General features: G+C 34.9%; 1 protein-coding gene across 48 annotated transcripts in view; it reads left to right on the top strand.

The window, feature by feature from the left end:
• The window catches only part of nrxn2a (neurexin 2a), a 708,141-nt gene that overhangs the window by 130,477 nt on the left and 552,012 nt on the right, over positions 1-25,652 (top strand). For 34 of the 48 annotated variants that reach the window (XM_073934757.1, XM_073934749.1, XM_073934766.1 and 31 more), the window contains 1 exon segment: positions 18,950-18,970. The exons of 9 other annotated variants lie outside the window; for them this stretch is intronic. In XM_073934757.1, coding sequence (XP_073790858.1) covers positions 18,950-18,970 — 21 coding nt within the window. 48 annotated transcript variants of the gene reach the window in all.

Genomic DNA, 25,652 nt, shown 5'->3' with positions numbered 1-25,652 from the left:
CCAGTACAGTCTACTGATTATTATTTCCACAGTATAAAAGCAAGAGTGAAACTCTGAAGAGGTCTAGTTTGTATTAAACACAAAACCCTTTCATGTAGCGCTGGATTGTGCTCTTTTTTTTTTTTCTTCTTCTTTTTTTTTACTCCATCCGAGAGATTCAATTCGCAGAGGCTTTTCTTGAAGTGTACAGGGAACTGTGAAAACAAGGCCATCCGCTCTCCACGATTAAATAATGTACACTGAGAGTCTGTCTTATTTATCAACACAAATTAGTCTGGGTCGCCCTCAACATGGAGCCGCGCGTGCCAAAGGATGCAAGCGAGTCTCTGTTTCCCATTCAGACGGGCATCTGCTGCCATTGTGCAGTTTTTCTATTTCTTTAGAGGCCAAAAAAACGCCAGCGAGTGTGAGGTTTGTTACATGCAACCCGACTCAGGGATTGTGATTTTTGCCAATAGCTGGTGGTGTGGTAATCAGTGGCGTAGTTTATAGCGCTTGGCACGAGGGCACAAGAAGGCAAATAATGGTTTTGCATGCTAGGCAACAATTCAGCAAGTAATTAAAACAAGACATGGCTTCTTTTCAGCTGCCGTGTTAATTTTGAGGTACGGCGCAGGCTCTGCTTTTTGAAAGCGTGTATATAATAGCTTCCTGTGAGGAGCTGGCTGAAATTTAAGATGCTTTTTATTGATAATCTTCTCCTTCAGTGAGCCGTGCGCTCAAAACCGCTGACCGAATCAGGAGTAAATAACGAAAGAAATGTTTATTTTTATATAAAATCTGTTTTAGGGATATTTATTTACGGTACTTAGTATATACTTTTAATGAGTTTTTTTTATTATTATTAATTAAATTTTCCAAAATTAGCACTTATGTGACCAATACAAGTTTAGTAGCATGTTCTTGAGACAACCTTTCAATGTACACTGCTCTGTAAATACAAATTTATATTTTATAAAAGAAAGAAAGTGTAAATTTATTCATTCATTCATTTTCTTTTGGTGTATTCCTTTTATTCACAATATACCGCCACAGTGGAATGAACCGCCAACTTATCCAGCTTATGTTTTACACAGTGGATGCCCTTCTAGCTGCAACCCAGTACTCATTCACACACAATCTCTACACTACGGCCAATTTAGTTTATCAAATCCAAATATATTGCATGTGTTTAGACTGTGGGGGAAAACGGAGCACCCGGAGGAAACCCAAGCGAACACGGGGAGAACATGCAAACTCCACAGTGAAATGCTAACTGGCCCAGCTGCGACTTGAACCAACCTTGAACCAACCAGCCTGGACACACACCACAAGAGAACAGTGTTGTTGTTTGAGGTGTGTTGTCTGACTGAATCTCCCTGGACGAATGTCAGAGGCACTCTTATTGTGAATCGGGCATGTTGAATATTTTCAATTAGAAATCCTGATGTGTGGGGTGAACCCTGGCCTGAGGACAAATGTGCATATGAGACTGAGGTCTTCATGTGAAACAAAACAATATCCAATCAGAAAGCAAGCTGAGAAGAGACAGAAGCATAACAAACACAGTCATGGAGCAACTCAGTGAAATAGATATGAACAGCAGAAATGGAGGGTCAGCTTGTCAATTTTAAGGAAAATATTTGTTATTTATTAGTTTTTTATAGTTATAGTTATTTATTAGCTAGAAAAGAGACAACTCTATTCTACTATTTTACCATGTTAAAAAATCTGATTAATTTCCCAAAGTCTACTAATTTCTCATTGATGATTAGTTGAAAATTTTTTCTAATAATTGTTAGAAATATTTATTGAAGATTGATATTGCTGATTTATTTAAAATCAATTCAAATCAAGTCATGATTTATTTAAAATTAATTCTTAACTTAATATATGCTTAGATTTGATTCCAGTTTGCTCTTTAGTGTTATTTTTTCTTGTTCAATTAATAATTAATAATAAAATAAAGTAGTGCATCTATTAATGAAGAAGTTTGTGTTGCAAATTCAAAAACATTTATACAATCTACATTTGTAAATTTATATGAATTGCTAAATGGAAACAGTGAGTGAAGTGAGGTTTTACCCATACTTGAAACTGGTCCTCTCTTTTTACCCATGCAAGTGCGCACACACACTTTTTTTTTTTAGTAATAAGTGAGAGCACACAGACACAAATACACAGAGTGAGAGTACACCTGGAGAAGTGGGCAGCTGCTTCTAGCACCGAGAGAGCAGTTTTATTCACTCCCTCATATTTAATCCTGCTGGGACCAGGAATCAAACCTCTAGGAGTCCAACTCACTAGCCATTAGGCCACAAAAAAAAAAATAAAAATAAAATAAAATTCTTTATTAGGTTATTTCGGTGTTAGTGATGGTTCAGGCAACAAATGAGTCAGCAAATTATTTGATATCACCGCTATCAGTTTCTCATTAAATCTTCTGACCAGTCAAATGTTCTCTAATAGTGTTTGCAAATTTAAAGATTACCATATCGCCCCCCTTTGAGAATGGCGATTCATAATACTATCGCATGGGGTGTGGCAGTGTTATCTTTATTTATTTGCTCATTTATTTAATAATTTCTAAATGTATTTTACTATCTTTTCAAATTATCTAATAAAACTATTAGAATATTAGGTCATTCATTCAATAATGTAATTAAAACATGTAATAGGTCAACATCAATGCTAAATGAGCTAAATATTGTCTATAAAATTGTCATAGGTCTCGACTTTCTTTTATATCCCTCCCTATCGTCAATACACAAATCTATTGCCATCTATCAGCACAACCCTACTCTCTTATATTTGATACATCACGCCAAGGCAAAAACAGTATTGCTGCTGCTGAAATTGGTCGCTAATTTAAATGACAAAAGGCATTCCAAACCGAGGGTTTGCCTAAAAAATAACATGCAAATAAATGAAAATAATAAATGGTAGCCAAACTGTGTTAATCTGAATTCCTTATTGACCTTAGTCTTTCTGCAGCAATCTTTGAGGGGGGAAATACATTGCACACAGGCATACGTAGTCAGACCACAGGGAACTACTACATTCAAAAGTAAATGTGTTACACATGGTGTCCATTTTTATATGGTGAGTAGTACGATATCGGGATGCATACAGTGTAAATAAGATTTCCATTGGCGTGAATGAAATCTGCGTTTGTGTTAATGTTATGTGAAGCCCCGCAGCGCTCGTTTATGGTCTGCTTCAGCCTAGAGAAACTGATCATATGCACGAGAAGACACTGACCACAAAACATATCACACCCATTTGAATTAAAGAAAGCTCTATTATAATGTAGAGAAATGTTTCAGACTTACGACTGTGACAATCATGAGTCTTAACCATAGACTTTAAAAACAATATGGACGTAGTATCTGTGACGTCCCCCATATCTTTCTGAAGATCGCAAATGAAGCTACAAATGGGTGTGGCCAACTGTATCCTTTTTGTTCATGGGTCATTGCACCGACTGAGGGTAACTAAAAAGACCAAAAAGCTTAGAGTTTTTTTTTCAACACATTTCTAAACATAATATTTTAAAAACTAAGTTTTATTAACTTATTTTTTTTATCTTTGCCATGATGACAGTAAATAATATTTTACTAGATTTTTTTTTCCCAAGATACTAGTATTCATAAGCTTAACCACTTAAACTCTGCGGACCCGGTACCGGGTTGTGACGTCATCGACTTTCGCTTTCATATTTAAGGGGCTAGCGTTGCACCAGACCCCCGTAAGTGGTGTCGTTTGAAAGTGTAGAATCTATATTTTATGCACATATGCATCACTTTGGTTTTTATTCTACTGTATAAAAGTTATTTACACTTAAATACACAGTATTTTGGAGACCCGAGCTAGGTATTTTACATTGGTTCATTTTCATATTTTTTATATGACACATGTACAAGTTATAGCTCAAATGAAAGCTCTTGCCAGTGCTCGTACAGTTCTAGCATTCTTTTTACTGAATTATATTCACATATCAAACAGTTGTTGAATGAATTGTGGTGTTTCCATGGCGCAGAAATGTAAACAATACATTCATGATCAATAAGCAGCCCCAGATAGCATAGATTATGGTAGAGACCTTTTTTCTTTTTCCCTATCATTACAGACATGTGCAGGAACCACCAAAATTAATTACAGCACGCTAGACCACACAAACCAAAAGGTTCACTTTCAAATTTGAGTTTATAAAAAAAATTCAAAAAGCGCCTCTTTTTTTAGGTGTTTATTATAACACAGACGACATATACATTTATTTTAAACACTTTCAATAGTGTTTTATGAAAATTCAAAGGGTTTTCTTTCAAAGGATACCAAATTTTTGCATTTACACCTCTGCATGTGAATTTGGGAAGCTTTTAAATTTGGGTAGGCTAAATCTAGGCGGAAATCCCCAAATAGCAGAGTTTAAGTGGTTAAGGTGCAAATTAAAGGCTTAACCAAGTCAATAAGGTTAATGAGGCAAGTTAGGGTAATTAGGCAAGTCTAACAAGTATAACAGTGGCTTGTTCTGTGGCTAATAATAATTGATCTTAAAATGTTTTTTTTAATGTTAATTTTATTATTTTAGTCAAAAGAAAATAAATGAATTTTTATAGGAACTAAAAATATTATAGAAAATACTGTAATAATTGAATACACTATTATAGGAAAATTTCATTTTGTTGTTAAACATCATTTGTGAAATATTTGAAATAGAAAAAAAAATAACTGGAGGGCTGACTTCAACTGTAAATCACTGCAAAACAGTTGTTGTAGTTTTATAAAAAACACTCAACAATGTTATGTTTTGAAGCATTGCTGTAGTTCATTTATATTTTGTTTCATAAATGCACCAAATGTCATTTTCATGATATGTATTTTTAAAACTCTCATCTGGCTCTTGGCAAATGTTGATTTGTAGACCCTGGATATTAATATATCCTTAGTGTCAGGGGGAAAAAAAGTCTGCAGATGAGGATGAGAATTCATATAAAACGTAATTTTCCAACTCAGTGTCCCTTATGATTCTTCCACTTTATTTCCTTCATGCAATGGACACTGGGTTATCAGTAGGTCCACATGATCTGTCAACACGCCACCTGATTTTGACGTCAGGTCTTTGCAAGGTCAAAATGAATGCTAGCTCTTCTTCTCCAAGGGGAAGGGTCTCTGTGTTAGATATTGCTTGCATTTGCTTTCTTTGTTTAATAAAAAGGAGCTTGTTGGAGCTTGTCAGATTTGCTTTTAGACCCAGGAAAGACACCCCCAAATCCCATCCCTGTGCACTCAAGTGCATTTGCTGGTTTGCCTGTGTGGCTTTGCATTTTCAAAACCCTTATAGTGGAAAATAAATCTAGACTGCAGAGACAAAGGGGTGTTGCTCTAGAGTGCATCTTTCCATGTTTTTTCTTCCACTGAATGTAAGTGCAGGTTTACATGTGATTTCATTTGCTTGCTCCTTACTAATTCCGAAGGCAGGTTTTACTCCAGAATTTAGAGAAAAAATAATTGATTAAATAAATAAAACAAAAATCAATTATTGAACATATGATTTTCAGTTTACTTACTCTTTAGAGTTGAATTGTGTGACCTTTGTTATGTGAACTATGCGTCATTACCTCTTCATATTAAGAATAGAAAAGATAACTGACTTTTATTGACATTTGAAGTAGTTTGAAATGATATATTGTTTGGGTCGGTCAAATACTGCATCATGAGCCGCCAGTACTTTTTTCTGTTACTGATTATTATTCTGTTAAATGATTATAGTCTCTAAAAAAGTCTCCCCAAACTTAAAAATTATGTATTTCTTTATCAAAACAAATATGTAAAGATATTGAAAAAAAGCTTTAAAAGTCAGTAAAATAAAAATAAATAAATAAATAAAAATAAAAATAAAAATCCAGAAACTGACTATGCATTAAATTATGTTAAATTAAATTAAATTAAATTAAATTAAATTAAATTAAATTTAATTTAATTTAATTTAATTTAATTTAATTTAATTTAATTTAATTTAATTTAATTTAATTTAATTTAAACAAATAAAATACAATACAAATAAACCAAATTAATAAAATAAAATAAATAAATAAATAATTAAAGGCTACAATGGAAATGGAATGAATAATTTTGGTGCATTAATAATTGCGAGACATGCTTGCGGAGGAGAGATCAGTCTGTAGGTATTTCTTGAAGCTGACTGGGAAGAGTGTAAGTGAGAGAAAGTGATTTCCAGCCGCTGTGTTCTCTAATACCTAATTAAAAATGATAGTTCTCACACTTACAATTATAAAGGAAGATCAGACAGACCTGTTACAAAAACAGAAAGCAGCATAACGAGCTGTCAGTATCACAATGACAGAGGTGAGAAGCTGTTTTGTGGAGCTCACACCTGTATTGTTGATTTACTGCTGGAGCAATTTAAGAAAAGATAATTTTAGAGATGCAATGATTAATTCAACAGTCGATTAACCTGTTGAGTATTCTTAATTACTTTTTTACTGCTTATTTTAATTCAGTACTAACATGTCTTTTGCATTCTATCCCGTGTTGTTCTGTAAACAGTGGGATATTTGTTACCTATAAAAACAAGTATGTGAATGTATTTATGATATTTCACATTTTTTTTGGAACCACTTTAAAATGAAGTTTTGATGTCCTTTGATGTGTTACACGTATTTGTTGAAAGTGTCGAACAGTTCTGACAAGGAAGAAAAATACTATTCATAATTTCATATATATAAATAACACTATCTGAAGACAAGTTTGTAACAATGAAAATAAATCACTCTCACACTATTTGTAGATTATTAAGAGTTGTTTTTCTTACTTTTTGCTACTTTGTCACATAATTTTTATGGTACAGTTAAGAAAAAAACTAAAATTTCTAAAGTTAGTGACCCCTTATGTTTTCTCAAACATAAGATATCAAACAAAGTGTTTTACAAAAAAGTTAGTACATAATTATCTGTCAATTACCCATACCTAATTCTGAGAGTTGAAAGATTTATTGATTTTTGATATCAGCCAAAATCTTAATATCTGTGCATCCCTACCAAAAATGTGACTTAAATCTTTTTGTCATCAAGTACTTTACTTTACTTTACTAAGCGCAATAAAATAACAGTTGTTGACCATTGTGCTGTACACACCTTGGGTTATAAATTATCAAAAATATAACAACAACATAAAACAGCATACAGTACAACCAACATAACACAAAAAACATTGAATCCCTATAGCAGAAACAAAGATAGGCACAATAAAATCAATTTCATCCCAATTTAAAAGCTTTTTCTAAGAGATGTAGTTTGAGTTTTCCCTTGAACAAGGAATCATTAGAGATTGTTTTAGTAGACATGGGTAGCCCAGTCCACATTTTAAGACCTACTACAGAAAAATCCTGGTTTCCTTTTTTTATTAGGTTAAAAATCTGCTGACTTTTTGGTTCGACAAACTTTAACATCTGCCAGATATTTTAAAAGAGTAAAACTTTATTTTGATAGTCCATTTATGTATTAGTTGGCTGTCTGCTTAATATTTGTTGATACTGCTCCTTCAACAGACATTTAACTGACTATAAGAAACTTTGCAAAGATATGTCAACTTATACTAACCCAAACCTCAACATAAGTCTACTTATAATCTTCATACTGTATCACTCTTTTAAAATATAACACTATACGAAATGGTCGCAATTTTACTACAATAGATGGAAACACAATGGAGAGATATAGTACTATCCTCCAACTCATTATCTGCATTACATTTACAGTGATTATACATCTTCAAGACAGGACTTTCTTCATGAAATTTGTACAAAATTTATACTGAAATGAAAGAGAAACCCAAGTGAATATGCTGGCAGAGAAGCTGACTTTAACTTGCTCAGAAACGCTGTTGCTGTCAAAAATTGTATACATCACTCAGTCAGTTTAACAGTGATTAAATATACCCATTGCTAGAAGGTTTATGAATAAATGTACTGTTCCCTTGTAAAAGTATTTTGTATTATTTTTAAAATGCAAAATACAGTATTTTATTTTGATACAATAGTGGCTGCTATATTTTGTAGTTATTTTGATACAGGTAAAATTGATGTATTTGGTATTTTATTTTATTTTAATATGTTATGTATTTTTTCCAATCCCTGCTCCTAGTGTTCACGTTAGTTTCCTCCGGGTGCTTTGGTTTCCCTCACAGTCCAAAGACATGCGCTATAGGCATGTTTGAATAATCTAAATTGGCCGTAGTGTATGTGTTTGAATGAGTGTGTATAGGTGTTTCCCAGTCCCTGCTGCGTAAAACATATGCTGAAATTGTTTTACGTTTATTTTTCTGTGGCAAAATCTGCAATAGAGACTAAGCAGAAGGGGAATAAATGAATATAAAACAATTAAGTAGTCCCAACAAAAAATAATTTTGTTTTTTTTGTTGTCATTTTCAAAGAGTGGTTTGAACAAACAGCACCTTATTTGAGTGCAGATGCAGTTAATCAATTATAAAGTTCTTTCAACGATTTTCTCCATCGAATATAAGTAATTTAACAACTTAATTGTTGCGTTCCTTTTTCACTACGAACTGCTATAAACACAGACACTTCTTCTATAGTGGAGGTTGATGGAGATGCCTTGTCATATTTGACTACAGAGTTCACACTGGAGGACCTGATTCAGATCAAGAGAGGGATTAGCATCACTTCACTAAATAGAGACAGATTACATGCCACTCTGGCTTTTTCCGAAAGCGACAGGCCGAGATCATGCTAATAACCCGCGTGGCACTAGCCTAGCGTGCTCGCTTTTTGAGAAGCTCCAGACGCTGTCACTGTGTCAGCTCTCATGGCCATGCTCGATTCATTACAATTCTCCGGGACTTTGTTGCCGTGACCAATTTGAGGGAGCCGAGGAGAGCACTTGTAAAGGTTAAAGCGGCCCTCGTGATTTATGGGCGGCTGACAGTTTTGCATGGCCTGATATCCAGAGCCAAGCAAAGCAGCTCCCACAAACACAGCGTGATTAAGAGATTTACTGTCTCGCTCCAGGCAATCGAGCAGCATTTGCGCTGAGGGTTTTGTGTCGCCTTTTGTCCCGGCTTTTGTTGTGCTTTCAGCTTCCCTTCGCGAACGTTGCTAATGCCCACGTAACGCACCTGTGGTGTCCGACAGGCATAGTCTGAATTACTACTTCATTGATAAAGCAGTCCATTAAGATTTGCTTGGAAACATCGGATTTAATTTGTAACAGCAGAGCAACAGAGATTAGGAAAATGGATAATAGATCAGCGCTCCCTCTCCTGGGTGCTCGTTTACGCGCCGGCGTCTCCATGGCCACATAATGATGATCGCAAAATAACATTCGCTAAAAAATTCCTCTTTAATTGGCCGTAGGGTTTCAATGGCCATGCCATGCGTTCTCATTAGTGTTTAGAGCGCGTATTGTTGCCCTCCACCTTTTAAGAGCTGCAAACAGATCCTCTCGCAGCTACTTTCTCCTCATTATCACAGTGGCAACGCTGATCTGACTCACGGTGACCATCCAGACGCACACACAAAAGCTCCACCTCGCAAGCCTTTGACGTCCTCCCTTGACTCTTATTATTTCACAGTAAAGGCCATCGAGTGTCTCGCTAGGCCCTGCGTTTGCCCGAGTCTGTCCCGTGGTCTGGAGTATGTCATTAAGGTAGCATCTGACCTTTTGGCCCTTTTGGAGAACTCGAGCTGGAAGTATTTTCGACATCGTCATATTCAAGCTGTGGCAATAATGAGTCCCAAATTACTTTTTTTTTTTTTTTGTCTGTACAACAATTTATTCATTTGAATGATTGTTTGATATTTTCAAAGAGCACATGATGAGTGTTACATATATTAAGGAGCTAATATTTGCTTTTGTTATTTACATTTATTAAAATGTGAGCCTTGAAGGGGATACATGTGATTTTCAACTCCTGATAGTGTGTGTCTGTGTCTGTGTCTGTGTCTGTGTCTGTGTCTGTGTCTGTGTGTGTGTGTGTGTCTGTGTGTGTGTGTGTGTGTCTGTGTGTGTGTGTGTGTGTGTGTGTGTGTGTGTGTGTGTGTGTGTGTGTGTGTGTGTGTGTGTGTGTGTTTGTGTGAAAAAACAGTCTAATCTCACAAGGAAACGTACAGTAGCTATCTTACGTATTGTCAGCTTAGTGGCTCATTCAGTTGTTCAGTCGTACGAAAATGTACAATTTAAAAAGGAGTCGTGGCACCTAAACCCCTAAACCCAATCCCTAAACCCAACCATTGGGGGATAAAAAAATCATACTAAATTGTATGAATGAGATTGTACAAATTCATACCAATTAGCCACAAATCCAAAATGTTACAAATTGCTGTGAGATTGTGTTGGAAACACATGCTACGTATTCAATGAAAATGCTTCACAATTAGCATGGCCAAAAAAATCTCTTATGATATATTGTGATATATATTTACAGAAATCATGTACAGTAGAAAGGAATCATAAATAATGTTATGGTAAGTCAAATTCAAATCTCACTGTTCAATTCACTATGACATGTATAAGAAACAATTCCTCTTACTATAATAATAGAAGCCATTGTTTATCGTATAATACGGTGTCCATTGTATGAAAGCTTCAGCATACTTTTGTTTCAAGATTGCAGTATGGCATTAATTGAGTGTTTAAAATGCCTCTAACCTGTTAACAGATGTGAGCCTTATTACAAATGAGAAATTATTTTTTTATTTTATTATATAAAGTGATTCAGGCTTTGGTGATTAGCAGTGCACAAATTATGTTTATGAAGTTATTATGCACCAGAGAGAACATTTCATTTTCTTTATGAACAGATAGCATACCATACCTGTCAACCTTCCAGGTTTTTTCAGGATTCTCCCATATTTTACCAGTCTGTCATGCTATCATCTCATTTAAATATATTTTTGTTCTTCTCCCATGTTTTAATCTAAAACATGAAATCTAAAAAGTGAAATCAAAAATCACTAAATTTTAAGTGCATACTGTAGAACTGTCGAGCCATCAGGGGGCATTCTTGTTTTCAAATGTGCTATAACGATGAGCTGTCCAAAATAATTATTAAAAATAATTAATTCATTCATTCATTCATTCTTTCATTCATTCATTCATTCATTTTCTATTCGGCTTAGTCCCTTTATTAATCTGGGCTTGCCACTGCGGAATGAACCGTCAACTTATGCAGCATATGTTTTATGCAGCTGATACCCTCCCAGTTGCAACCCATTTCTGGAAAACATCCATTCACACTCATTCACACTCATACACTATGGACAATTTAGCCCAGGGGTGTCCAAACTTGGTCCTGGAGGGCTGGTGTCCTGCTTAGTTTAGCTCCAACTTTCTTTAACATACCTGCCTGAAAGTTTTTAGTGCTTGATTGGCTGGATTAGGTGTGTTTAATTAGGGTTGGAACTAAAATATGCAGGACACTGGCCCTCCAGGACAGAGTTTGGACATCAATGATGTAGCCTAATCAATTCACCTATATGTCTTTGGACTTGTGGGGAAAAACCAGAGCACCTGGAGGAAACCGGGGAAAACATGTAAGCTTGACACAGAAACGCTGACTAACCCAGCCAAGGCTCAAACCTGCGACCTTCTTGCTGTGAGGTGAACGTGCTACCCACAGCGCCACCTTGCAGCCATAATTATTTATTATTATTTATATATTTATTTATTTTTGCTTGGGAACACTTTAAATTGATTACGTTAATGCATATGCTTTTACCACTCCTATGATTTCTATTTTCACATCCCAGTGTTGACATCGACGTTGATGCTCTCATTTCATCATTCAAAACATTTCTATCTTCTTTTTTATTCAGCTGCAGCAATAGCTGAATGTCTTTTCATACAAGTTTAATACGGTGTTCATCAGGTTTTATTATTCTTCATTCTCGCTTGTGGACTATTTGTGCAAGGCGTGTAGAGTATGAATCAGCATTACAATGCTGTGTTATCATAAATATTAGAGATGCAAAGTATATATTGTTTCAGCATTGATCTTGCAATGTGCGCATCTGCAATGGTACCATTGCAGAGTGTACAATGTTGAGTTGGAATTATAGCTGACTAGGAGCCACAGTTCACAGCACATGAGATTTGTGGCTGAACAGCAGAAAGTTAACCCTAATACAGTGATAGAAATAATTGACACACTTTAAAGACATTTTACTGTGAGCATTTAAACAGAGTTTAAAGCATTCAGACACAAGAAATTGTACTGTAAATTATACAATTTAACTTTAGTAAAGATAGTAAAGATACATTTTATTAGATCAGTTAAACACTGAAACATATGCAGTGTTACTTTTACATTTTATCATATAATTTATGTTCCTGACTACCTACAAACTTCCCAGAAAAAAAAAAAAAAACATAAAGCATAGCATATTTCATTTTGTCTTTTAATTTATTTAATATTTTTATGCAGTATTCACTTCCCTGCAAAATTAAATCAATCAATCAAAATTATTATAATATATATATATATATATTTTTTTTCAAATAGAGCTATTCAAGCCATCTGGTGAACTTTAAGTCGCAGAATATGACCGTAGAAATAAGATATATCTCAAGTCAGATTTTTCCAATATTGTGCAGCCCCAAATACATATTCTGTTTATTTTAAAATATCACCATTATCACAGATTGTGTAATACTGGTATGTTTGTGAATATCTTAATCAGCATAACAATTGTCCATTGTTTAAATATCAAGATTGCTGCCAATACAGATATTGTGAAACCCCTAATTTAATGTTATGCTTATGGTTTCTGTAAATATACTCCCATAATAAAATCCAGAATCAAAGCTATACTGTAAGTCACTTAAGATTGACTTCATGTTTATCAAACTATTGCATAAAATGAATCTGACATTTGCAAATGTGCTGAAATGCAGCACTCCTACCACTGTGGTATTGCTTTATCTTTAATAAATAATGAAAACAAGAACTCTCACAGACACATTTTATTTTGGGATTGGGAAAGGTCCCTGAACTAGGATTCAAAATCAGGTCGTCTGAAGCATTACCATAAAGTGCTGTTTATGAGGAGATCTTTAGTGCGTTTCTCTTCACACATTTTCTTCACACTTCAAAAGTCTTAATATGATGATCTTGCACTGACACTGTTGTCGCAAGTGCATAAACTGTAAAAACAGATTTTCACCCTTTGTTCAGATTGTCATATTTATACACTTAGAAATATATATTTTTGTCATACTCATAAAATCAGATTTGCATATTTTTAATAGATAATTCACTCCAACATGAAAATGTTACTATTTACTCAACCTAAATTTGTTCCAAATATTTGTGTTTATTTCTTCTTGTTGAACACTTTTTTTCAGAAAGCTGAAAACCTGTCACTAGGGATGTCCCAATCAGATTTTTTTTATTTTTATTTTGAGTATTTGAAAATCTGAACCGGTACTTCTATAATACATAAAAAAAGAATAAAGAAGAGCGAAGAAACAGATTAATGATGTTCCTTATTTTTTTTATTTAATTCACCTTATTTTAACGTTTAACAACAACTCTGTTAACAAACAGAGCATTTCTGTGAGGTAGCTTAAACAATCAAGTAATAAATAACATATATTCTTCACTTTTAGTCTTTTGTGCAACAGTGAATACAAAAAAAAAAAAATCTAATATAAAAACAAATAGCACCTCATCTTAAAATACCCAGAAGGCAATCCTAAGTTTACATATCTCACAGTTTGCTATGGCTATGTTGTCGTCATCAACTTTATAATACCTCCAGACTGCAGACATACTCCGCTTCAAGCTGCTTCCGTGTTCTACTTTGTTGACATTTAATCAATAGCGTCTCTGCAACAAAATGATGTCATGCTGCATGTGTTGCTATTTCTGTGTGAGGTCAAGAAAGAGGTCCAAGTCTGTGTCACCGTACAACCAGGGCTTAATTTGTGCCGGAACACGCCATATCCGGCACCTCTGAAATTTGCTCCGGCAAGTCATTTTACCAATCCCCCTCCTCAACCGTCCTCCTCCCCCATCCGGGATATTTGAGTCCTGATCGGGAGGTAACATCCGATTCCGATTGAGTCTAAAACTGCGTGATCGGGCCCGATTTCTACTCACGTGATTAGATCTGGACATTTCTATACCTGTAACCATTGAATTCCATGGTTGGACAAAACAATACTATGGAGTCAATGGTCAGTAGTTCTACCAGAAAGACCAGGGCGATGAATATGATATCGAATTGCATTTATTTGATGATTAAAGTTTGATAAAAAATATGATTTTACAAAACATTGGAATTTTTTGGTGAAGGCCCTGAATTGAAGTCTGTAGCTGTAGCAGTTTTTAGATCCAGCTATGGCTTCTGAGGACGAAGGCAGGGGCGAAGCTTACCCCACTGGACAAGGCTGACCTGGTGGTGGTGGGGTGGATGGTGAGTGAATGTCCACTTCACTATCTGCAACCAAATGAATGGACTTATATATTTCTTGAGTCTCGTGGCTATTGGTTAGAACTGATTGAGCCTGTCTCATGTGTATAGTTAAGCACTTTATAGTATATGTTAGTTATGCATCGGTTTTTTAAAATAGCTTTTGCTGTATGTCCAGTATTGTGTTTGTGTTTATGATTAATTTATGTAGCATCGTTGTCTTGCGAGACATAACATTTCGTTCCTCTGTATGTCCACACATGTAACGGAATGACAGTAAAGCTCCACTTGACTTGATGAGTGACGTGATATTATGTCTTCCTGGTAGAACTAGCACTAAAAGCTACGTGTCTAGATTCAATGAAAATAAATATTTTATCTTCAACCAAAGAAAGTCAAACAGGTTTGGAGCTATTAACAGATGAATATTATGATGACAGAATATTGATTTCTGAGTAAACCATCACTTTAAGATTTCAGGATGAACATTGTTGATAATTTCCCAGTGCTGGGTTGCAGCTGGAAAGCCTTCTGCTGCATAAAACATATGCTATGGATCAGTTGGCAGTTTATTCTGCATTGGCGACAGCTGATAAGTAAAGGGACTATACCAAAGGAAAATGAATGAATGAATTGTTCATCATACATTTTACAAAAATATAGATTAAAATGGATTTTGATAGACAACCATGAGGTATGCTTGAAATCACATGCTGTATAAGTTAAAAATAAGAATACTGTATGTAGTACGAATGAAATCTGCCATGCAGTTTAAAAGCATCTGTTAAATAATTTCCCAATGAGTCACAGTTGTTTTACCATTAATCTATGCTTTCGAAATGCATTGTGGGATTAAATATGATCTCATTGTGATCTTTGCTCTATAAAAAAACCCCAGTGATTTTAATCAATTATAATAATTATGTACAATTACATAAAAAGTACATGTAGTAGAAAAAAAGTAATTGTGTAAATATATAGGACAATATACCATATATATACATATATGTATATGTACATATATATATATATATATATAATGACTTACACTAACTATCTACCATTGATCTAATGGTCTTATCATAGTAATGTAGGTCACCAGGATGCTTTAAACACTACATAAACAGTATTTGACCTACTATTCTGTAGGAATAGGTATCTTTGGAGGCAGAGTTGTTTTGGAGACAGTTTAATAATGACCTTCATATAAGAAATGAAAAAAAAAAGGTTGAAATCTGTTAGTGTTAATAAAAGTCAACCCCTGGGAAATAAAAGTTCCTGAAGTTGAAGAAACTCCCATTTATAGATGTAATCTCTGTATCTCTGAAAACAACACAAGCAACATGCGTCTTCGCTCCCATGAGTCTAATCATCTAGACATCTACTATAAACAGTCATCTGCAGTGATGACAATAACATTTGAGTTGATTTATGACTCAAACAAGTGGTGCGTGAATTTTTATCCTGTTTTAGTCATACTCAAATCTACAGTGAGCTTCCAACGATGCAATTATGAGCTTTTTAAAGTTTCTGCCAACAACATCCGCAAGTACTTACTGTACGCTCAAGTGCTGGTATTTTAGTTCGCATGCCCTCGAAGATCTCCTGTTCGCTTTTGAGTAATACTTTAACCACTTTAAAAAGAGACATTTACCCTCAGAGTTACTTAATATGCTTTTTCTTACTGATGCATAGGGTATTTGCCTTGTATTCACTTTATGCTTTGCTCCGACACCTGAATATTCATGTAGGATTATCAAGCAACTTGTATTAAAGGGGACCTGCTATGCAAAAATTACTTTCCATAAGGGGTTTGAACACAGTTGTGAGGCAAAAGTGTGAATGTAGCCAGCCTCTAATGGTGAAACATAAATAAATATATTTTTTTTAAATCAAAATTTATAAAGAGAGTCTGTTGAATCACTTTGATTGACATTCTTTCTTTGTACTTGTCATCAGAGGGGAAAAGCCGCACCCATTAGTAACAATCTCTTCCTCATTAGCATAAACAGCCCTGAGTGAGAAGCAGCCATACACCATTAATTCAATAAACTTTAATATCTATCCCACTGGTGTTAGAAAACTGTCTTTAGACAGAGGCTCACACACAAAAGCACAACCCAAATACACTTACACAATTATTTTAAGAACCTATAAAAAAAAACAAATAAAAAAAAAACAATGGCATCGGGAATAAATGTCTTCTTATATTTAGCCTGTTTTACTAAAGGGACTTTGTACTGTCTGCCATATAGAAGTAACTTAAAGCAACCTTATAAAGGACTGGCTTGTAGCCAGCCTGGTAAAAGGGATGGTTCTTTTTTCTTAAAAAGTCTACCTTTTTGCAGTTAATATATTTAATTATAGATTTAAATACTGAAATTAGGGGACATTTTAAGCACTGTTTTAGCTGAATTTGGATGGTCATCATAACCACACTTTTTGATGTACCTAAAATATATCCTATATATTTAGAATAAAGAAATATGACAAATATTTGTTTTTAAAATATAAATTTATTAAATCATTTATCCTTAGAAAAAGTTTTAAATTAAAAATAACAAACTGGCCAGCACATTCAACTTTTTTCATTCATAATTTGGCCATTTGAATAAAAAAACATAATAATAATAATAATAATAATAATAATAATTGTCGAAGCAGTGGTGCAGTAGGTAGTGATGTTGCCTCACAGCAAGAAGGTCGCTGGGTCGCTGGTTCAGTTGGCATTCCTGTGTGGAGTTTGCATGTTCTCCCTGCGTTCGCGTGGGTTTCCTCCGGTTGCCCTAGTGTCCCCCACAGTCCAAAAGACATGTGGTACAGGTGAATTGGGTAGGCTAAATTGTCCGCTGTGGCGACCCTGGATAAATAAAGGGACTAAGCCAACGAGAAAATTAATGTATAAAATAATTCTAATAATAATAATGACTTTGCCTATGTCATGTTTTCTTGCACAGATTTTGGACTCTTGAAAAATAATTGTTTGCTTTAACCAAAACAGATTATTTGACATAACAGCAGGGTTCCGCTTGGTCTTTTTTTTAGGAGGGGGGGGGGGGGGGGGGGGGTAGTTTCACTATGATGGCATTGCAGTCAAAACTGGACAAAAAGGAGCTCGGAGCTCATGTATGGGACAAATTCTGGACCTTTGTCAGTGAGGGGTGGGTCTTCCAAACCACCCAAACCCCCTGGCTCTGGGCATGAAGCATGGGAAGAGTCTTCCACAATAGTGGAGTTTTTTTTTCTTCTTTTTTTCTTTTTTGCTGCCATACAGTAAATAAATCGTAGTCATTCACTACATTTACTAATCTTAAAAGTTTGTTTTTTCTTTAAACATGGAGGGGGTTAAATCAGGCTATAGCATTAAAAGTAAGGACAGATTCAGTAAGTGATTTACATACGACAATCAAAATGTTCTTCTCAATTTAAAAATTTCTGAGTTTTCTCAACAAACTCAACCACTGCTGAGCCTTTTTAAAAACATTCTCTGTGTGTTTATCAAAAGAAAATTGAAATTAAAGTTTTGAATCTGCTGCTAAGCAGCATGCTGGTGCAGTAGGTAGCGCTGTCTCCTCACAGCAAAAAGGTCACTGGTTCAAGCCTCGGTTGGGTCAGTTGGCATTTCTGTGTGCAGTTTGGATGTTCTCCCTATGTTCATGTGGGTTTTCTCAGGGTGCTCCAGTTACCCCCACAGTGAATTGGATAAACTAAATTGGCCATAGAGTACAGTATGTGTGTGATTGAGTATGTATAGATGTTTTCCAGTACTGGGTTGCAGCTGGAAGGGCATACGCGAGGAACTGAATAAGCTAAATTGGCCATAGTGTATGTGTGGGTGTGATTGCAAGAGTGTATGGGTGTTTTCCAGTGCTGGATTGCGGCTCGAAGGGCATTCGCTGTGTAAATACATATACTCAATAAGTTGAAGGTTCATTCCCCTCGATTTATAAGGGGACTAAGCTGAAGCGTTTATAGCTCCACTCTCTTTTGAAAAGAAGGCTGGGAGCGCAATCTCATTTGAATTTAAAGTGACAGCCACCAAAACAGCAAAATTTGGATTAACGCCTAAAAGGGACAGCTTTAAAAAGAACAAGTTAAAATAAAGAAAAGTAAACGTGTGGTATTTTGAGCTGAAACTTCACATACACACTGTAAAGACATCAGAATCTTATTTTACATCTTGTAAAAAGGCGCACAATTGGTCACCTTTGAATGTATATTTATAGTGCTTTGCATTTTTATTTAATTTTTTTTTTTTGCTGCAAAACATCTGGTTTAATTGATTGAACGGTTTTGACATTCAAACAAGATAGATTTGCTTAAACATGAGCCATAATCAAAAACCTCATGATATTTTCATACTCACCCAGCAATTATTTATACATAAATACTATCTTTAGCACTGGCATTTGTATTCTGCTCATTAACAGTGAATGACAAATGGCATATTACATGTACATGCGTTGATTTATTCTCTTTTTTTTTTCCTCTCTCTCTTTCCCAATACTCCTGCTGCAGTTCTCCAACAAGTTTTGGGAGGTAAGACTGATGTTTTTATCTTTTCAGATCTGAATTGCTAGAGCTGATGGTGGTGCATTGTCAGTTTGTACTGCAGTTCTGCTGACCTACTCGAGTGGACTAAAGTCACTCAGCAAGGCCTGTTTCATGATGTATTTGAGTTGTGTGCAAGAGTAAACGCTCAACGGTTGGAGCGTTTATGTTGTGCAGGATTCCACTTTTGCTGGGGCTCCATCCCTGCAGCTTTTTAAATGATCTCTGAATTAGATCTGCTGAATTAGACGGCGTAAAAGTGCAACCCAGGCTAGGATTAAGGCAGCTGGCAGTGGTCATGCAAAACCGCTCTGCCATACACAGCTCATGGGGAAGATAAATTGAACCTCGCAGTTAGAAGCGTAGGAGATGAATCCTGCAAGGCTTGACACTTCACAACTCACAAGTTTGAATGCTGGAGAAGATCCCAAGTATATATTATGCTTTTTTCCCCTCCCCCCAACACCTGATAAAACGTAAACGCCACGGTTTGTGATGTCCGTTCTTTTGTTTTAGCTCCAAGGACCTCGATATTTTATGTGGATTGATGGGTTACGTCTGAGGCCTGCGGAAAATTCATCAACTCAGTCTTGATTTTCAAAAGCTAGTGATGAAAAATGTCCCTCAGATCGGGGAGATCCATGATGCCTCGGTTATTTAAAATGTATTATATCGTGCCTCGCAGCTGATGTGGTGTCTGGGCTCGAAAATGATGATGTACTGCATTATTCAGGAGATGTTAAAATACTGTTAGGAGTAACGCTGAAGAAATTCTTGCCGTCTGCAGACTGAAAATTAAAATTGCAAGAAGGAAAATTCCACAAAAAAGGCACAGTGTATTGCGATAAGGTCTGCTGTGGTTAAATTGGGGCTCATTTTTTTGGAAATAAGCTCATTTGATTCAAGTGCCCTAGAGTTAAATAATTGAGTTTTACAAATTTTAAACCTATTTAGCAGATTTCCAGATTAGCAGGAGCATTTTTAGCATAGCTTAGCATAATTCATTGAATTGGATTAGACCATTAGCATCTTGCTCAAAAAAACAAAAAAACAAAAAAAAAATAAATATATATATATATATATATATATATATATATATATATATATATATATATATATATATATATATATATATATTTATTTATATATATATATATATATATATATATATATATATATATATATATATATATATATATATATATATATATTTATTTATTTATTTATTTATTTATTTATTTATTTATTTATTTTTTTTTTCTTATTTAAAGGTTGACATTTTTGTACAGGGTTCATATGGTCATGGAAAACCTGGAATAGTCATGGAATTTTGACATGGCAATTTCCAGGCCTGGAAAAGTTTTGGAAAAACAGAAAAACCAACAAAGTTTTGGAAAAGTCATGGAAATTAGTTTAACAAATATCTGTATGTACATGAATTAGGGCATGCGCGATATTGGAAAAATCTGACATAACCATATTTTGTGTTTCTGTAATATATATTGCGATGTGAATACAATTTCATTGGATGAAATGCAAGTTTATTTGGATTGATTGGGAGGATTTTGTAGGGGAAGGAATCTCGAATGATGTATAACAATTCAAGAGTTCACACTTAGCTGATGATTTATAAAACCTTGTTTGGCATGCTGTCCTGGGAGAGAGCCCCGAGCTCAAGGGATCCTCGAGCCCAGGGCTTCCTCCCGTTGGCAGAGCTAGAGGGGAGCCTGAGTTTGGTGGATCTCAGAACTCCCCGACTGCGGTAGCTAAGGGAACACGAGGGGTTAGACAAATACTTGATTGTTATACGTGTTGAATGTCTTTGGATGGTGGGAGGAAACCGGAGAACCTGGGGAAAACCCACGCAGACACGGGGAGAACATAAAAACTCCTCACAGAAACACCCACCGGCCCTATGGGACCAGGGCCGGCAGTGTTCTTGCTATGAGGCTCACAGTGCTAACCACTGGAGGAGAATAGGGAAGGGGTGATTCTTCCAAACGAAGATAAAATGAACTGAAAACTGTGGTTATTCATAGTAGCTTAGGGCTCATATGAATGGAAGATGATAAGCAAATACGTAATTAGCAAATACGGGACCGGCCGTGATAAATCATAAGCACGTAATCCTCTCGAAATTAGTTTATGAATAAACTTCACATAAATTACGAACATAGATAAATAAAATATAGTAAAAAAGAAACATGAATAATAGTGTTCAGGTATTCACTATTCAGATATTGAATAATTAATACTACATAGTCTTCATTGGATATTATTTAATATTGATTGAAGTTACAAAAAATTTCTTGTGGCCGGATGTTTTAAAACTTTAAATATATTGAAATGTTCACACAGTCACAGGCTTTAAAGGGACAGTTTACTCAAGGATTAAAATGTACTTACTATTTACTCACACTTCACTTGTTTCAAGTTTTTAAATTATATTAGTTTTGTGTTTATTTAAAAAAAAAGAAACCTCATAAATGTTTGAAACAAGTGAAGGGTGTAGTGAAAATGGTAAGTAATTTTTGGGTGAACTATCTCTTTAAAAATTAAACTATATTAAACTTTAATCCCAACATTGCATATCCTGCGAAATGACTATTGCGTATGCACACATTGCAATATCAATGCTGAAAAGATGATTATAACTCTAACTTGAATATAGGTTAGTTGTCTTTACTTCTTTTCTGTCCTTGGCCAAAAACTTGCTCTCACATTGTTAGTGCTGTGTAAGCATTTTCAAAATCTATTTTACATAGATATAAAAAAAAAAATTAACAAAATAGATAGTTGCATGTTCTATGACATGCTTTAATAAATTTTAACGTCATTGTTTTTCTTATTACTTAACATGTTTATGTAGACATTACATAAAACATTACATTGTAAAAAATGTGCTTGAAAGTTCTGAAAAAGTCTTGGAAAAGTCATGCAATTTTACTAGTAAAGATGTGTATGAACCCTGTTTATGATAACTTTGTGTACTAAGAACATGAAAAGAAAATGAAAAGCTATTTTCCAGGTTGATATGGAAGGGAACTATACTCTCATTTTGGTGTAATAATCAAGGAACTACCATGGCTACAGCAGGCGCAGGGATATTTTTACAGCCCCTGAAAATAGTAACTAAGTAACAACACTGTGTAATATAAATGTGTCTGCTGCAGCCATGGTATAGCAGCAAAGTCCCTGAATTATTACGCCAGAATAAGAGGATATTCCCAAGCCATATTTACCTAGAAAATAGCAACGTTTCATTTTCTGTCAGTTTTAGTACACAGTGTAGCTACAAAATAGTCAAGTTTTAAATAAGAAAATGATTTAAAAAAATTAAAAATGTATGCGCAGTAGATGCTAATGGTCTAATCTGATTTAATGATTTATGCTAAGCTAAGCTAAAAGTGCTCCTGCCAAACCCAGAGATCATCTGAATGGATTAAAAAGTGGTAAAACTCAACCATTTAATTTTAGAGGGACTTGTAAAATGAGGCTATTTCCAAAGAAAGTGGTGTGTTCCTTTTAAAATGTACATTCACTGATGCTACTGAAGGCCTGTGATCATTGGCGGTGTCCGCATTGTGTTCGTTCTCAACAGAAGAAGGTTATCTTAAAAACCACACTGACGCTGGTGGATGACAGAGGCTGTCTTTTATGACATGAGCTTTTTAGCCTAGACTTTTAATCATCGTCCGTTTCTATTGTGAAGTGCTGGAGTGCTAGGGCTGCGCGAACATCAAATGGCAAGAATTGGACAGGGATGTGCCATATAAAGCAAGTGCTTGTGTCTTTATTGGATTAGAGCTTTCACACAGTGTCAGCACTTTGTTTCCAGTGCAGAACGCATGAAAACAAAGATGACACTCATTCAAGTCAACTCGCAACCACTTTGCCTTTTGCCTGTCAGGCTTCTTTGGAATATAGTGTGACATCTAAACAGCTCGATTTAGGAGTCCTATCAGATCTGGTATATGTACAGCATTAAAAGTCTGTCACATGGGGGGATTCGGGTGGGCATGGGAAGATGGGGGTTTTGGAGAAAAGAGCAGGGAAGTGGAAGTATATATATTTTTGTTGTAGGTCAGATGAGTTTTTAAAGATATATCACTGTTGAAAATACAAGCTCAGACCTGGACAGATTAATTTTAATGTTTGGTGTTAGTCTAGTCAAAAATGACAGTTTGTGCAGTTTGGAAGCATGCAGAGTTTAATAAAATTAAGCACTGAATATATTATAGGCATTTTAAGCATTAAATTAAACTAAATTCATGCATATGAACACTCACTGGCCATTTTAGCTGGTACACCTTACTAGTACTGGGTTGGATCCCCATTTGCCTTCAGAAATGCCTTAATGCTTCATGGCATAGACTCAACAAGGTATTGGAAATATTCCTCAGAGGTTTCGGTCCATATCGACATGATATTATCATAGATTTTTTCTGCTGCATATCCATAATGTGAATCTCCAGTTCCACCACATCCCAAAGGTGCACTATTGAGATCTGTTGACTGTGGAGGCCATTTGAGTACATTGAACTCATTGTCATGTCGAAGAAAACAGTCTGAGACGATAGTAAAGTGGCCGGTGAGTGTATGTATTATAATAATATTAATATAATATCAAATATGTTATATTTCAATAATGTGACAGAAATTAATTATTAAATATTTATATAAAAAATATATTAACCATATTAATACAAAAATGCAATTATTAATACAAAAAACATAAGCTACAGAATTGATTCATGCAAAACCTACTTAAAATGATGGAATTAATCAGTAAATTATGCTGAAGTATTACATATAAACATGGTTACATGCATGCAATGTGTGGGGTTAGATTGTATTACACACTAATAATAACAACAAATGTCTCTTGAGCATTTTGGTTGCATTGTTTTTTTCTTAAACTGTATCATAGGATAATTATTTTTGCACAAACAAATTTAGAATTATTCCTGTTAAGGAATGAACAAATTATAACAAGATATAACAAAATAACATACATATATTTGTTAATGTATTGTATGAATAAACATTGAAGAAATAACAATGACACACTGACAGATATGGATTATCCAGCTCCCAGATTAATAAAAGTTCATTAATAATGCTGCATGACCCCGTCCGGATAAACTTGTCCAATAGGTTCACTTTACAGTATGCAGTCACAGATTTGTTGTTTAGTTTCAGCATGTTTACGCATTTATACATTTTTTAAATGAGCCTTAACAAGCTATACAAGCTATTTTCGTTCAGTCAGTGTTATTAGCTTTATAAATATGCAACATATATGCAAATACGAGCATTAATACACAAATAAGAGTGTTTACAAATGTGCAGTGTGAAATTTTGCAACCTGACTACACTGGATTAATTACTGGCCCAGGGTGAATGAAGCTTGAGCACTGAAAAACTGATGGAAACCCAGAATTACTTTTAGCCAGGGTGTACAACCAATCTCCAGATCCCTGCGGGATGCTGATTATACTTTTCTGTTTGTTTTGTTTTACTTTGAGGTCATATGAAGCAGCGATGTGCATGCAGACAACATGTTTTGGGATGTCGATCTGTTCTCTCATGCATACCGCCAACTTCAGGATGCTTACAGCCTTATCATAGCTCTGCCATCCTTAGAGGAAAAAGCTCTTATGTCACAACTGCTCACTTCGGCATCACTTCTAGTCTCGAGTGTCAGAATTTAATCCAAAGCTCAAGTCTTCTGTATGGTGGTCGAGAGAGCTCAGTGTTGCAACTTAAAAAAAAAAAAAACATTAATAAATTAAGAAAACGCACACTGCAAATCTCCACAACACACAAAAAATGTGACCCTGGACCCAAAAGTGTCATGACAGCTAAATAAATAAGTTCTCAATGGATGTATGGTTTGTTAGTGGTTTCTCTGCCAAATATTATCCAAACCTATTTAAAAGGGTTCAAAAATCACCTTTTAACACTGGAACATTTGACATTCTGACTGTTCTCTTATAAGACGCCATATTGTCACATCATATTTACGTTTAAAGTTTTTACTGATAGTTTAAGTCATTACCTTAAAAAATACAATATTGTTGGTAATACAGCCTATAAATGTGTTACTAGAGTTACTAGATCGTCCGTGAAAGTCTTTGTCTTACTTTTTTACTTTCACAAGCAGGAGTACAAGGTTTTTTTCATGCCACTGAAAATGTTAGTTTGAAATACATGTCTGAAGTAAAGTTATGCTTTTGTTAGTAGGACGTTGCTAGGCAACAGAAACATGCATATTCAAAGTCACAGGGAAAAGTAATAGACAATACCTATATTTCCATCCAACTATTTTTATGCCCATTTTGCAAATGCACAAAAAAAAAAAAAAATGGATACGCCAAGATGTGCATAACTTTTGAAAATGCACATAATAAAAAACATTTGCACATAACTGAGTAGGACAAACTTTTTGTTCAATAAAAAAAGATGCACATAAAGGAAACACTTTTACCAAACAAATTCTAGTATGCACATTAAAAAAGGTCATGTGATTTTGTTATAAGAGATCACATGAAAAAATGCGTGTGAATGAAAAAATCAGCAGGCTGAGCACATTGTAAAATATCTGAAATGTTGTTTTGGTCATTCTAAAATGCCTTAACCATTTCAGTATTAGTGTTATTATATTATC

This window comes from Danio rerio, chromosome 21 (genome assembly GCF_049306965.1).
Source record: "Danio rerio strain Tuebingen ecotype United States chromosome 21, GRCz12tu, whole genome shotgun sequence".
In the NCBI taxonomy this organism is placed as follows: Eukaryota; Metazoa; Chordata; class Actinopteri; order Cypriniformes; family Danionidae; genus Danio; species Danio rerio.
The sequence above is the reverse complement of the archived record's forward strand: the minus strand, read 5'-3'. Positions and strand labels throughout refer to the sequence as shown.